Below are 15,940 nucleotides of genomic sequence, written 5' to 3' on the forward strand. Positions count from 1 at the left end.
CCACAATTTCATTCAAATACCCACAAAAATATAAGAATCATTGGAAACATCCTCCCAAAGTCAATCTACAAATATGGCATCCAAAGAGCATCAGCAGAAGCCAGATATTGCGGGTTGACGGCCTTCGAGATCAAGTCGATCGTAGTTTGGTTGGCCGGAAGATTGCCCTCTGGAGGACTGGCCAGGCTAACAGCACGGTTGACAATAATGTCACTGTTATTCTGGACCAATTCACGGAGTTGGTTCTCAGTCAAAGTGCTGCGATGGTGAGCCGTAGCCCAGAAGATCATCTCATCACGAACAAAGACGCTCAGCTGCTGTTCAAGTTCTTGTCGTGGTTCTGTGAGACAGCGAGCAATAGACATGAGCGTAGAAGCAAAAACGCCTTCCGTAGCGATCGGTCCCATCAATGTTTGGATATTTGGAGTGAGACGGAAAGGAACCTGCTCGGGGTTGTAGAAAAAGGCCTTTGCGGGGTTGACTGTTGGGATCAACTCAGAACCCCAGATATCACCTGTAGCTCGAGAGATAGATATCTTGTTCGGGTATCTATTGCCCATGTGCATAACGTAAGTCATGAAACAAATCGCCGCATATTGGTAAGAGAACTGGCGACGGAACAGCCAGAAGTCAGCATAGTTGGGGTATGTTTTCTGGAAGTAATCCAGAAGAACGTCGTTGGGGACCCATTTCTCTTGAACGGCCGTGAGAATCTCAGTGCGAAGGATTTGTTGTTGCTCGAGAGGACGCTGTGAAAAATTAGCATGTGAAAAACTAGAAAATACATTCGAACATACAGTTTGCTTCATCTCGGCTAGCCCGCGCATCTTCTCCATTGTAAACAGCACGGGCTCGTCCTTGTTCATGCCAGTCCGCCTGCAGTAGTCTTCATAGATGCCTTGCATTGAAATGTAGGAAGGATCATCGCGAACCAACCGAATATGCGGAGCAAGAGGAACCATGAGTGGCAGGTGGAAGTATAAGTTGCGGCGCCTGCTTTCCTTGCGCTTTGCAAGTACACCGTTGAAGATACGGAAAAGCTGCAGGATGCGCTCTTCACGTCGACAATGACGAGCAGCCGGGTGTTGCACAGCAAAAGGATGAATGCTGCCATCATGGCCGCGTATCTTCAAGCGACGATGGCAAACGCCAATGCCACGGACCAGATTGACATCCGGAAGGAATCGATCAATGCGAACAAAGTCTTGGTTCTTGTCCTTGTGCAAGAGGTATTGTCCAGGAACCTCGACCTCCTCGAACTTCAAGAATCGGAATTCGCTCAAGTGAGGTGAGTACACTTCCAAGAATTGCGATTGCGGTCGACGATCAAGTTTCTCTTCAAACTTGTCTCGCCATCGGCGCAGTTTTTGGACATATTCAAACATTGTAATCTTTTTCACGACAAAATCGGCTTCAAAAGACTTGCGAATATGTGCTGGAAGGATTGTCTCCGCAAATCGAGTGATGTTGGCTTCTGTGGCTGGCGGCAATTTGAAGTCTTGAGCATATGCTGCAGGACTGCGACCAACATAGGCGAGCCCATCGTTTAACAACGCCACAATAAGCCGGTGTGCATCCTCATCGGGGGGGCATTTGAAGTTCTTCTGGATTTGATCGACCATCGTCTCCATAGATAGAGCCAAGAGCGGGAATGCTGTTTTCAATCCTGACATGATTTCTTCCGAGTACTCCCATGGTTTCTTGAGTGGCTCTTTCTCCGGTTCTGCACCTGCAGCTGGTTGGCTTGGGGTGGAGTTATTTGGATTTTGAGCTTGAGCCTGACCCTGCTGTGCCTGTTGTTGTTGTTGTCCTGGTTGCTGAGGCTTTAGTTGCTGCTGTGCAGGTTGTTGAGACTGTCCTTGTGCTTGGGGCTGGGTCTGTTGCTGGGCTCCTGAATCTTGACCTGTATTTGCATTCTGGGTAGGTGTAGCAGTTTGGGGTTGGCCATTGGCTTGTCCGTTCGCTTGGTCATTAGACTGCGGGTTGGTGGTCTGCGCTGGCGTATTGTTGGCGCTATTAGGCGTAGTCTGTGTAGGTCCTCCACTGGTTGCAGTACCAGGTCTCGAACCGCTTAGAGATTCGGCCTTGGGGTTGGGTGAAGCTTGCTGCTTAGCTCGGTTGAGTTTCTCCTGTTTTACATCGTGAGACTTCTTGATGCTAATCATGTCTTCTCGGTTGGTGCGGAGCAAGAAAAACAAGGCTTGCGGGTATAGCTTGGCAATCTTAACAAGAACCGCCTTGCACAGACGAGCCTCGCGGTGGGAGAGACTGGTGAGCAGTTGTGGAATAAACGTAATCCAATACCACACTGGAGTGTCGCCCTTGAAATTCTCAAAGGCATTCGAGATGCGACCCTCTTCATTGTCGAGGCTCAGCAGCCAGAGGATACGGCTAAGCAGCTTTCTCGATTTGGCGTTCTTGTAGAGGCCAGCAGCTTCGAGGTAGCAACTAACTGCGTTTCCAGCCAACTCATAATCTGTAGGGTCTGACTTGAAGCGCTGGTCATTATATTGACCCCATTCAGCCCAAGCCTTGGCGAGTTTCAAATCGTAGTATAGCGCAACGCCAAATGACTCGTTGGCGTCTTCAACGTGGTCCAGCTTTGCCAAGAACATACCCTTGAGGCTGTAAAATTCGGCCTTCTGCTGAGCCCCAAAGTAGTTCAGATTGGTGTTGTTGATAACTTCCAACCCGTTGGTGAGTTCCTTGGGATTCTGATAGTGGCACTTGGCCTGCTCTCTCAGCTTCAAGAATGCCTCTTGAATCTCGATGTTTGGCAGAGTGTAGATACGACTGAGTTGGTTGATGCAAACATCAGGCATTTGATGCTTTCGAGCAACATGGGCAAAGCGATTGATAATCCACGCAGTCTCGTGATATCCTCGGTAAGCGTATGAGTTGCTTGCGACATTGTTGGTCTGCGGTGGCAACAGATTCAAGTATGTCCCGTTGATCAGCTGGAATATGTGTTGACGCCAGGTCACCAAGTCCTGCCAAGCATTGATGTCATCCCAAACGTTTGGAAGACGATCACGCCAGGTGCCTAAGAGCAGTTTCAATTCGGCTGATTTGGTATCCAGATTCCTTTCGTTTGTCTGAGACAAGCTGGAACAGATAACGCTGGCGTCATGGAGTTCAACAAGCTGCTGGAAGTGTTGGAGAATCGGAATATGAGCGTGAGTGATATTGTTTGGAAGCTGGTGCCACTTGCGAATAGATAACTGAATCGATTCATCGCAAATATTGTTGAACTCCTGGATGCCGTCCTTCTTGAGGTGGAAATTCAACAGAGACATGAATGCCTGGAAGAAAGTGCGACGCGGAGTTGGAGCATCGGAAACGGATTTGATCAAGGACTCCAGCTGCTCACGATTCCCTTCATTCTGCCAGTGCTCAATGTTTCTCCAAGCGGCTTCGAGAAGAAGATCGTTGAGGTTTTCATGTTTGGCAAAATCACTCAAAATCTCCCACTGTTGCAACTTTTGGGCACAAATTAGCCAGTGATCCTCCCACAAAATGTACTCGGCTTGAGAGAATGGCATAGCCCCTGAGCGGGCCTTGATTTGCGCGTTTTCATATAACTGCTGAGCTTTGTCCCACATGCCATGTTGTTCGTAGGATAGCGCTGCGTTGGTTTCGACGAATTTGCACCGTCGTCGCCAAGTACCATAGAAGAAGTCGTCCTCCTGTAAGCCCGCAAAGATTTCGACCAAGGCGTCAAGGTTGCTCTCACGCACAATAGCGGTGTCAATGATTGGATTGTTCGCAGATTCCTCCAGGTAAACAGCCGACGTATACCACGCGTCGTATGTTCGACTCAAGTATTTCATTACATGCGGAGGAATTTTAAATCGAGGCTTTGCACGCACTGCGCCTTCCAAAAGTGCCTGGACAACATTTGGTCGCTTATCTATTTGTCTTTGGTGGTATTCGCGAGTAATAAGAGTTACCACTCCCTTTTCAAGATCTATGCGCTCCTCCTTGGCAAGGGTTGACCAAACAATGGGAAACAAGGTAGTCCACAGCTTGTATGACGTCTTGGAATCGGTGTGTTGAAGTTGGCAAAGGGGCTCGAGTAAATCTCGAACTCTAACATCACCGATATCTGATATGAATCGCTTACGGTCGGTGACAAAGGTTTCCAGTTGACTGTCGACCATCACATCTGCCTTGCGAGAATCCTGCTCAACAGCGCTGAAGAGGAACGAGATTGGATACACATTCAAGTCATCAGGGTGCAACCGGGCAGTCGTATTCATATCCACTGAGCCCATCACAAGATGCGAGGCTTGCGCCAGCCAGAACGAATCCGCTAGGGTGTCCCAGTTTTGTGATGTAAGGACATAGCTTAGTCGAGAGCTAGCAGTACGTGTCAAACTCTTGTCGAAGATAGAAATGAAACGGTTTCTCATTTCCACGTCCTGTGCCCGTGTACCAATCAGGAAAGCATGCTCTAATCTCACCGTGAGTTCCGTGCGTGTAATCTTCGAATCCTCGTAAATTCGAATGACGAGGTCCAAGAACTTCTTCAGCATTGTTTGATCTTGACGGGACTCGAAGAGTAGCATTTTGTGTAGAACAGCTGTCTTCTCCTTGAGGGTGGGCCAAGATTCATTAGAATGGAATATCCATCCTTCAACCATTCCCAGAATCTTGCTACAGAGCTTTGCGTTCTGTGATCGTTCAACCAACTGGGCAAGAACACTGAGGAACGGGCGACGTTGATCTCCGAGATTGGACATTCGCACAGAAATCAAGTCGATTGTCTTTAGAATCAGGTCAACACCAATCTCAAACTCTTGTTGGTCTGGAACAGCTCCATTTTCACCTGGTTTAGCTCCAGGTTGCACAGCTGCTTGATTATTGGTATAAGCAGCAACATGATCCTTGGCCAATTTCTGGGAGAATGTTTTCATCACTTGAACAATATGGTTGTCCATTTCTGAGGGCTTCTTTTGAGACAAAGTCCACAGAGTGTTCAGGCCTGAGATATAATTGCTGCCGGACAGTCCTTCCGTGGCGATAGCTGAGAGATATGTGACAAATTCGGATGGCGTACTGTCAACATCCATGGCGTCTTCTTCATCTGGCTGATCATCAGGCAGCGCATCCAGCACATACTTGACGGGAGGCGGAAGCTTGGGGGAGATGTCCATTTCATCTTCCACACCATGTAGACAATCTTGAAGTTCAGGGTTTTCCGATCGGAGCGGCTTCTCCAAAAGTTTTTGGATATAAGGAACTCGGTTGACGATCCATTCACTTGGCTTGGATGCAATGAGGACACGAAGCACTTGCAAGGTATTAACCATGGTTGTGATATACTTTTCATCGGGCTTTTCGGCTTTTTCGCTAGCAAGAATAGGCTCAATGACTTTGGGATACAAGTCAATCTCCAAGTCGCCCCAGTATTCCGGCTGGAGAAGATTTCTCAAAAGTTGGATTGCCTTCTTCACCATCTCACCTGAGATGACAGGAAGCTGGGTTTTTTGAGTGGGCAGGTCACGAAGTTTGAAAGCAGGAACAGGGAACCGCTCAGGAAGTGTTGTGATGAACGATATAAGGTACCTGATCAAATTCGCACGCATATCCTGGGGGACGACGTAGTCGGATTGTGCTGAAGGCGGTGCAAGCGATGGTGATTCGGGTTGTTGGCTATCATCCAGCTTGCGCTTCTTCGAATTTGGTGATTCCGAAATGGCCCTTCCGCTGTTGATTTCTTGAACCCTCTTCTCTTCCCAGTGCCAAATCAATCCAATGAGGTTTAGAGCCAACTTCTTGCTCTCGCTGGAAGGGTTTGGTGGAACGGCTATTTTGGCCAAAGATGGGATAATGAGAGGCACAAAATGCTCCCTTGACTCATAAAACAGGTCTGGTTGACGGACGAGAAACTGGAAAATACTCATCACTTGCTGCAGGTTTGCGGTTTCTTCTGCCAGAATGCGACGAGGCCATTTAGTCCAAAGTGGATATCTCAGATCCACTGCCTGCTGATTGCCTTGCTGATTGCCCTGCTGACTGGGTTGCTGAGTGTTTTGTTGGTTACTTTGTTGGGCACCCTGCTGAGCGTTCTGAGCGGCTGCGGAAATCCTGGTCGGCAAGACAGGGGCAAGCACATCGAGGGCTTGAGTCACAAGAGCTTTGCCTTCGTTCTGGTGGGCTCTCAGCAATGCAACATAAACTTGAATGACAATCTTGAAAGGCGTCTCATAATGAGCGATAAAGTAGCTGATAAGCACATAAGCGCCGTATTTGTTGATGATGTCCTCAAGGCGGATGTAGTTCCAAGCAAATTTGATAATGTCTTTGCGAGATTCTTGGACGGTTTGGTGGTGATATTTGATCAGCAAGGCGGTCAGTTGTAAAGATTCCATTCGAGAATGGTCGACTCCAGCTTGATTTGACTCTTCAGTAATATCGCCGACCTGTGGACGCCATAGACGACTCTGGATAGACTCGGCCATGCTCTTATCGATCAGTTTTGGACTGTTCGGTGGGCTATCCCAAGTGAGTTTGACATCCATTGCGAAGATAGGATTCACGAGATTATGAAATGCGTATGTCTTCATTTTCTGCGATGATCCGCGCTGTCCGTATAGATCAAGACATCTCATGATCACAGATCGTCTGTAATCAATTGACTCGTTCAAGATGATGTGTTTGTAGATGAATTTGGGAAACGCAAGTGTTCGTTTCAGCTCATCAGACGAAAGGCCACTAATCAATTCGAAAAGGAAGTCGAGATCCTGGAGAGACTCTGAAAGATAGATGGTGAAAATTTCCATCAACTGATCTTCAGCCTGCTCAACCCTCAATCGTTCACTAGCCGGAAGTTTATCATGTCTCAACTTGAACTGGAGATCGCGGCCAGCATTGAGAAGCTTCAACTTCAGATCGTTTTGATTAACGAGCCACTTTCTCGTTGGTCCGTGAGTACATATGGAATGAACGATATGGATTGCGTTGATGGCTGCGGTATTCTTTCCATCAGTCGATTCACTGCCGAAAGCAGCAGTCTTAAAGCCATCTGTATCGGCAACAACAGCAGATCTAAGAATGGCGCTTTCAGGGTCCGCCAAAACCTGACCGAGGAATCTACCGTAACGTTCGTCACTAAACCGTTGTTGGAAGAACGCCCAGCTATCCTTCGGGTACCTGTTAAGATACTTGACTAGGGGTTTGCGGAAGGGACTGTTCGAGGTTCGTCGCAGTTTATCCTCAAGATCCAAGACCTTGTTGACAAGGTTCTCCATAAAAGTCGTTGCCGCAGGAGGGAGAAGGTGGTAAATATTGAATATGGAAGCGACAATCTTCATGGCAGCATTCTGTTCCACCAGGTTGAAAGAAACTTTTTGAAGTGTAGCATCGTCGGCAATCACTTTCATATGTTCCAGGAGTCGCTGACCAATCTCGACCTTGAAGTAATTTGTCAAAAGAGTCAGGAGTCTAGCAAGCCCATCAAGGCCAGCAACAGTCAACCGTTTCGGATCTTGCAAATTCATCAATATCGGCCGAAGACCATTTTGAAGAAGGTCCTTTGGAAGTTTGTTGGTCTGCGTCAATACATCACGCAACCCAGCATTTGCAGCGTCGATGATCTCTGGAGATTTTGAATACAGTGATTTGAAGAAGACAGAAATCACACGGCCTCGGCTACTTGCGTTGGGACCCGTGGCAAATTCCGGAAAGCCCATGGCCATTGAGAGTAGACGAAGACATGCCACTCGCAAGTTTCCAATCATCTCTGCATTCTTGAATTCATTTGGCTTGGACGCCAGAGACTCATCTTCTGCGTCGGCAAGAGCCAAAGACTCTAACATCAACCGGTTAAGAGCGTCGTTGAAAGTGACAATGTTCTTGTGGAGGCTCAAGCAGAAAGTGATGGCGTCGATAAAGCCGATCTGAACAGGGAATGGGAGTGCGCGTAGAGGTTTGTTGAAGATCGGTTGAAGAAGGCGATCTTTAACCGGGAGCATGAGTTCATGTACTTCGCAGCCAATCACCTCGGCTAGAACGGCAAATGCCTTCTGTGATGTTTCCCGCACATGCTTGTTCATATGGGACAACTCATAAATGAAAAATCCGCAGAGGGTGTGGAGACGGCTTTTCTCGTTCTTCAGATCGTCCTTGGAAATTCCCTTATTGCAGCGTTTGAGAATAAGACTCAATGTCTCTTGGGCTCTGATGCGAGTGCTGGCAGGAAGATCGGGAGGCGTGTCCTTGATCACATACATCAAAGCTCTAACGAACTCCGTTTGTCGTTCATACAGCCAACTATCGCCCAACTCCAGTTCGGTGGCTAGGAGATGGATTCCCAGACTGCCTCCAGCTTTCGTAAACCATTCTTCGCTATGGCAGCTGTGGCAGAATACGCGACCAAGATGTTGCCAGAAGGGCAATTTAGCAGCTTTGTCGGGGGCGCCGAAGATAATGCCCGCAGACTCCTTGATAACATCCAGTCCAACTTTGGCAGAATCTCTTGTTTTGGGATTGTCAGAGGAGAAACAGTCAACAATGACGTCGGCTAACAAGCGAGAGTCCAAGTAAACAGGACCTTCACCACTGTTTACGTCAAAGGCTTTTCTCGTATGCCTAGCTTGAGCAAAGGCCCGGCCGATTTCAACAACCACGATGTGCCGGCAAACATCTGCCACGAAAGACGATGCAGCTGGTTCGAGCTCAGGGATGGTAGTCGCAAAAAAGCAGGCCTTCAAAAGCTTCTTCAAGGTTTCCTCTTGAACAACTTTCTTCGAGATCGACACAGAGCGTTCTGATTTATCCAAGATGTCGACGGGGCCCTGAATTTTGCCCTCAAGGAGGTCCTCCGCTTGAAGCCGAATTAAAGACGCCAGGTCATCTGGAAGATTTTCGTGCCCAATATAGAGCTTCAGCTGAGAACTCAGCATTCGATAGGCCTGTTGTTTGTAATATATATCGGAAGTTTTGGCCGAAGAAGCCTTTGGAGTCTCTAGCAATTTTGCATATGCGAGGTCGATACCGATTTCGATGGGGAATGGCCTCTTTTCGTTAGGGCCGATGAACCTAATGTCAACACTGGGGGCGTCATCTGCGAACTGTTGGAAGGAAAGCTCGGGTGGATGATTTAAAAACTTTCTGTTGCGACCACCCAATTTTCCAAGGATGCGCATTGTGGTATGAGAGTGAAAGTGGCTATATGGATGTGGCCGTAAATGATCCCATAGTGCTGTCATCAACTCATCCATGATCGGTGACATGATTGGGTCCAAATAATCAGCCGTCAGGTTATCAACGCACAATTCAAGAGTGCGTAATCCCTGGCCGACAAGGTCCGAGTCTGCCCGGAGTGCGACAACAATGGGGCGCATAAGGTGGTTCAGATGAGGAAGGAGGTGACTTAGACGTGCCGGCACAGTTAATGTCAATTCAACGTATAGATCGCGCTCTTGCGGTTTGCGAGCGCTCATTAAGAGGTTGTTGAAAGTCTCCAGAAGCATTTCCAACAAGGGGAGAAGCTCCTTATACAACAGTTCGAACCGTCCCCCTCCAATGCTGCGGAACAACGAGCGTAGCAATAGGAAGTAGTTCATAGGCTCATCAGCTGTTACCGATAGCTCAATGCACTTGGTCACTATTTTGGTAACATGAGGGTACAGGACTTGCTCATTTTGGCTCGAGAAGAGCGTGACAGCCATGAATGAGAGCTTGAACATTCTCAATAGAATCTTAGCTTTCGCCATATCGGAAGTGCCGACTTCATGAATGCGTTCCATCAGGTATTGCAAGACCATTCCTGAGAATGCAGGTGAGGTTGCTTCGCTTGCTAGGAAGAATTGCGGAAGATGGATAAGAGCGCCATGTTCGAACATTAGTTCGTGGAGATAAGGTATCTCGCTGTGGAAGACTTCATGGAAGGTCGCGGTGTCGATGCAATGAAAAACTGTGCCAAAGCTTTCCAGAAGCTCTTTCTCCTCTCTCGACATGGGGGCAGTGTACTGGCTAGCAAGATACTCGAATGGCGATGAATAGTGAACATCAGGAGATGGCTGATCCACACCATAATAGCGGAAAACGCGAGCACCTTCGTGAAATAATTTCTTGATGACTTTGACCTCCTCGGCATTGTATCCGTAAGAAACTTCCGGCCAGTTGATCGGCGTGTTATTAGGATCGATCTGGATGTGGGTTGGATTGCAATTCTTGAGCTGATGGAAGATATTCTTCAGACCGTTGATCAGGTTCTTGAAAAGGAAGATGTTATCAGAAACCGGATCTCCACCGCGATCGCGAGGGTTGGATGTTTTGATGGGGACAGCCGAGAATATGTCGATTTCGTCCCAGTCGGGAGGGCTGTCTCGATCGACAAGGTAGCTGTCGGGAGTCAGGTCGGTGCGCTTCTTGAAGGCGCGTGAAGTCTTGACAGCATTCTCGAATTGGTGATTCATTGCGGCGAATTTGTCACCAATGGCATCCAAGATCATGATCAAAAAGTACCGTGCATCTTGTTTGTCTTCGAGCTTGGATATCTTCTCTGCCATGTTTAATAAGAGCTTGGCACTCATGGTCTGAAAGCTAGTTCCCGGAAATTCATCATGTAAATTCTTGGTGTAGACTTCAACAGTCTTTCGGATCTGGTCTCGAGTCAAGTGGTCTCGCACGTGGTGTATCAAATCAGCAAGCATGCTATAAGCCAGGGGTCTCATGGTCTCATAAACAGTCAGACCATCTCCGATAAGTGTTCGCTCATCCAGGAGCTCATCAATCTTTTCCAAGAAAATTCTCCGGTAGTTGAAGTTGATGATATGGCGAATGGCAACCAGGAGCTCTTTTCTTGCACTGGACTTTTCGCGAGGACAATCCTGGAGCAGTCGAACGACAACGGACGGGAGAGTTGGTAGAAAGTCTTGGAGCTGTTGTGCGTACATCCGGAGAAGATAGGCAAGGAAACTCATTGTCTTGACCTGAGCAGTAATGAATTCTCCAAAAGCGGCTCTATTTTTGATATCCTTGCAGACACCGGTGAAAAGCTTTCCCTGCGCAGCAGCTTCTGCATGTGCCCGTTCCTGCGGCTTAGCTTGCAACAACAAAATGCTTTTGATGAGAGGAACAAATAGCTTCACATTCGTGGCGACAGAGGCACGATGAGCTTGGAAGACTGAAACGACGATAATAGGGCATTCCGCTAGGAGTTTGAACGATTGCATTCCCTTTTGGAGATGGTGATTGGCCTGCTGCTCAGTGCCTAGATCGGCAACAGACGTGCTAGGAGATGCCGGCCGTGGAGATTGAAAGTTTTGAGGAAGAACACCGGGCGTGGACGGTAAGCCAGGCGTGCCGCCTTGATTGGGGGAATCAAACGTCTCCCGGACGACTTCTTCCATGGTTTGAAACATTTCTTGAATGAGTTCTAGAAAAGGCTGTACTCGCGAGGTTGTTGCCTTGACCTGATTTCGTGACAAGTCCATAATGATTTTCATGCACAACACCGCATTTTCCTCATTTTCAACTCTGACAAGCTGCATCAGTGTATCCACCATGTCCACGGCGTACGGCTCGACATCAGGGGAAGCGGTTGGAAGACGATGTAATGTTTCGAGAAGGCAATTCCGCAGTTTCTAAAAAGTTGTACAAATTGCGCTTTAGTCTTTCTTCCTAAAATAATGATGATGATATGCGCGCATCAAGCGATTTCCCTCACCTGTTCGTATGATAGATTTGTGAAAACGGGATCGCCCTTGAGGATCTTCTTGAAGACTGGCCATATCTTAGCAAGAAAGACGGGATAATTGGCGGCGGTGCAGTAGTTCTCGATGCTGTCGCGAAGTTCAACGGCGACATTGGCCTTCTTCGAGTTTTCTATTAACGGATGTGCTGTTAGCCTTGACTAGTAAAGCCGCCCGGCGGGTCCCCAGTTCTATTTTTTCGATGTTCTTACCAAATTTCTCACTACCCAGCCGGTCGACAAACAGGTCAATGCCGCGCTCGGCCATGATTGCGGCTGCTCCGAAAGAGAAGACTATCGCAGAGATGACAGAAAATGGTGTCTGGGTTCAAATAGCCAGGCCTTCGGGGCCGGCGAGCCTTGGAGGGGTCAAAACCTCTCTATCAAATGTAATTCATATGCGTTAGGCCGATAGTCAAACCTCTATACAGGTCTGATTTTCGCGAGGCTGGCTGCAAAGGAGAGCGCGGAGACTCGATAATTAATTAGGAAATTTGGCAGGCAAATGAAAGAAAGGAAAGAAAAAAAGTCATTAAATGTTCCTGCCTCGCAATGAAAGAAAGAAGAAAGAACAGACAGGAGCCGGAGTGTAAGGTTGCAGGGTAGGCGCGACTTGGCTCTCCGGGGAAGAAGCATCACGCCCGCAAGTCTCTGAGAGCGCGGGCGTCGCGGAGACCCTGAACAAATACGCTATTCCTAATGCGGTAATTTTGCGTATTCTTGTTTTTCCGCTCCGTACAGTCCAATCACAGTGCTCGGGTACCTCAAGCGCGCGGCTGAATACAAGCGCTGTCCAATCATTCAAAGTAATTCTCCGCCGGTCTAGAACCAATCATCCAACATTCCACGTAGTACTATGAACGCTTTGGTGAAAACATTACTCTAGATGAGTAAAATTAGTAATAATTAGGTGTTACAGGAAAGATTAAATAGCGTCTTTTATCAAGTCCAGTATGAGCAATATCGTAAAAGACGGTAAAAGTTTCAAAATTAGTCATCAACAGCACTATCCCCTCAATCGTCTATCCTGATCAATAATCCGGTTAATTACATTCGAAAAGCGTCCTGCCTTGTCGGGATCTTGCTTGGCCGTCTCAATGCCCAACAGAATCCTCTTGATACCCACGCCAATCTTCTTATCCTCGTCGATACTATAGATACCCCCGAGCGACCGCTCGATCTCTTCGGGTGTGAAGGCTTCGGATTGTTCAAGGATGTGCCTCAGTTCTTCATAAGAGTCAACCGTCGGCACCATAATGTCGGCGTTGAACGAGTTGTACATGTCCAGCTCTCGAAGAAGAGAACGCTCCGTTGTTGTAGCAAGGATAAGCAACCGTCTTCCGTGTGTCGGCGGTTTTGTCAAGAATACCATCAAGGTCTGAAGCACAGAGTTGCTGAAGCGAGAACCGATTGGAACCCAATCGATGATTCTTTCAATGTTGTCAACGACAACAATACTTGTGTTACTCTTGTATGCGTCTGTGAAGACCTTAGTGATATGCTGGATTTTTGCCGTCTCGCTGTAGCCGACCATATCTTCTGGGCTAATGAGACGAATAAACGGGAACCCGGAATCTATAGCAATCCGTGCTGCAAGCGCTGTCTTTCCACTGGCAGACGGCCCGTGGAATAGGACAGAAAATAGTGGCGTCGCGCCAGTAGCTCCGACCTGTTTAATGAAGAGGTGGCCTTCATTCAAAATTTCCTTGATGGTGTGCGAGTAGTGCAGGATACCCTGTTGCACGCAGTTCTCCAGTTGCTCTTCAGCCACACCAAATGCGGGTTTGACTTCCTCGAGGGCGTTATAAAAGTCGTCCCGTTTGACTTTCAATTCGGTAACGTCCTCCTTAATACCGGCGACTGTGTCAGGCTTAACATGTCTGTTGAATGCAAAGGACGTTGCAGCCTTGACGAGTCCGGCAATTTCAGCACCAGAGTAGTTCTTCGTTAACTGCGCAAGTTCCAGGAGATCGACATCCGGCTCCATCACATTGTTGTCTCGCATTTTCTGCGTATGAATCTTCAAAATCTGGGCCCGGCCCTGTTCGTCCGGCAAAGAGATCTCCATGTGAACCTCAAGACGACCAGGACGCAATAGCGCATCATCAATCATGTCCTTTCTGTTAGTCATACCAATGAGAAGGATATTGTTGAGCTGGTCGACACCGTCGAGCTTGGAGAGCAACTGATTGACAACGCTGTCACCAACGCCAGTACCTCCTCCTCCTCCGCTACCACGTTGTTTGCAGACAGCATCAAGCTCATCGAAGATGATGATATGAAGACCACTTTCCTCGCCCTTCTCTTTGTACTCCTTCTCTGCATCGGCAAATAGTTTCCGGATGTTCTCTTCTGACTGACCCACGTACTTGTTAAGCACCTCGGGTCCGTTGATAACTTTGGGTTCTCTGGCATTCAACATTTGACCGATTTGTCGCGCGATCAAAGTCTTTCCCGTTCCAGGTGGGCCATACAAAAGAATACCCTTGACGTGCTGAATACCCAGCTTGTCGATCAAGCCAGGAGGGAAGATTCGCGACGCAAAGGCACGACGGAAAATGGTACTGAATTCCGAGTCCAAGCCACCAATACCCATATTCTCAAATTTGAAATCAGGTCGAATGATAGAGTTGGCGGCAGGTCGGCGGTCAGAAGCTTTTAGGTTAATGCCACTCTTTGCATCTTTATAAAAGTTGACGACAGTATGAGGGGTGAGAATGCCTCGTGCGGTGGGATCGGTGGCTACGCCATCCGTGGCAGATTCTTGTTGCTTCTCCGACATGAGATCCATCAACTCGACCGTCTTAATGGTCAAGGCAAGCGGGATGCCTCGGTGGTCCATCAATACTCTTTGTCCGGGCGCCAGAATCTGGTTTTGGAATTTCTGCAAAAATTAGCATTCATCGCCCAGACAAGGCCGACTTAGATTGTAGAGCTACTCACCTCTCGAACCGAATTTCCCAGGTCATTCTGATCATAATGCTCCTCCGTCTTGGACTTTCCAGCAAAGCCGATTTCTATATCGGTCGAGCCCAGGTACGCCTTTCTCTCCTGGTTGAAAGGGTTATAGATCTGTGCCCTCACTGAATCCGTCACGGCAATCCTAGCCCACATTCGCTGCCGTTCCGCAAACCCAATGTATCCCTGTGGAAACCCATCTAGAGGCCGGGCCGAAAAGACGTAGAGATCGTTGACAAGCAGGTAAAACTCAGGTCCGAAAGCCGTCAAAGGGAAATCGAGGGAAGAAACAGCCACCCTAAAATTCCGTGTTAGGAACTAAAAACACCATGAGTGAGCGAGCGAGTGGATTCTCTTACAGATTACCATATGTGTAAGCGGTATTAGGACTCTTCTCCGAACGGAGTGTCCAGACCCCTTCCCCTTGTGGTGCTGGCCTTCTTTGGCTCGAGGGAGGTCCTCTCTGTGATGGAGGCGGCGGCCCTCCGTAACCCCGAGAATTGGATCCGGCGTCACCCATCACAGTATCGTACCCATTCCGAGAGCGTGGATCCTGGCCTTGCGGAGGCCGTTGCCCAAAAGGGAGATTGCTGCGGTTAAACATGGTTCTTTGTTCAAGAAACTATTCGTTTCTCCCTGTGCTCAAGATATTCGTTTGGCAGTGAGCACAGCGGGCGTGGTAGGGATGTCGTTTCAGCTTCCGCAAGCTCGGTCGGCTGAAACGATGACTTGTTACTTTATGCTTTTTGTTTTTTTTGTGTTATCTTTTTCAGCGAGCAGCTTGGATGCGCTCGTAAAAATGATAATCAAGTTTGTGTCGAGAGTTGAGTAGAAGGACAGCTAACTGGTGGTGACGCAGGCAGCCGCGGGACAGGAGTAGCACATGTGGCGGCTCGGGTCCACAAGTGGGTACCTCGAGGGTGCTGGGCATGTTCAAAGTTCAGGCACGTCTAAGGCCCTTTCTACATACTAATAGTACATACTAATTCGAGTTTCAACACCAAGTGTCCAGATTGCAGAAAGCATATCGAAAAAAGAGGTCCGTTTGAGTATCTACTACATAGGACATGAAAAACGCCATGTATCCCGTTTTCCCACGCCGAAACATTATCTCAAGAAGTCCAACTCGAATATACGCTCAAGTAGATCGCTGGTCCACGAGCTTCACAGTTGCAGCAGAAGCAAAGAGGTGTTGTTAAAACCATGTACACGAACAATGTGACAAGGAGAGGGGGAAGAAGGGGAGGGGCAAAAATAGGAGCGACTCCTGTGATCATAAAA

At 48.1% G+C, this 15,940-nt stretch overlaps 1 protein-coding gene across 1 annotated transcript; it reads right to left on the reverse strand.

Moving 5' to 3' along the window:
* Positions 1 to 65: 65 nt before the first annotated feature.
* Positions 66 to 15,263, reverse strand: TRUGW13939_10821 (uncharacterized protein; the record flags this gene model as incomplete). The annotated part of the gene is made up of 7 exons (XM_035493931.1): positions 66 to 749; positions 798 to 11,594; positions 11,678 to 11,835; positions 11,915 to 12,023; positions 12,753 to 14,585; positions 14,645 to 14,957; positions 15,019 to 15,263. 7 exons carry the CDS (start codon positions 15,261 to 15,263, stop codon positions 66 to 68), a joined length of 14,139 nt encoding a protein of 4,712 aa, XP_035349824.1.
* Between the last annotated feature and the right edge of the window lie 677 nt (positions 15,264 to 15,940).

This window comes from Talaromyces rugulosus, chromosome VI (genome assembly GCF_013368755.1).
Source record: "Talaromyces rugulosus chromosome VI, complete sequence".
Classification (NCBI taxonomy): Eukaryota; Fungi; Ascomycota; class Eurotiomycetes; order Eurotiales; family Trichocomaceae; genus Talaromyces; species Talaromyces rugulosus.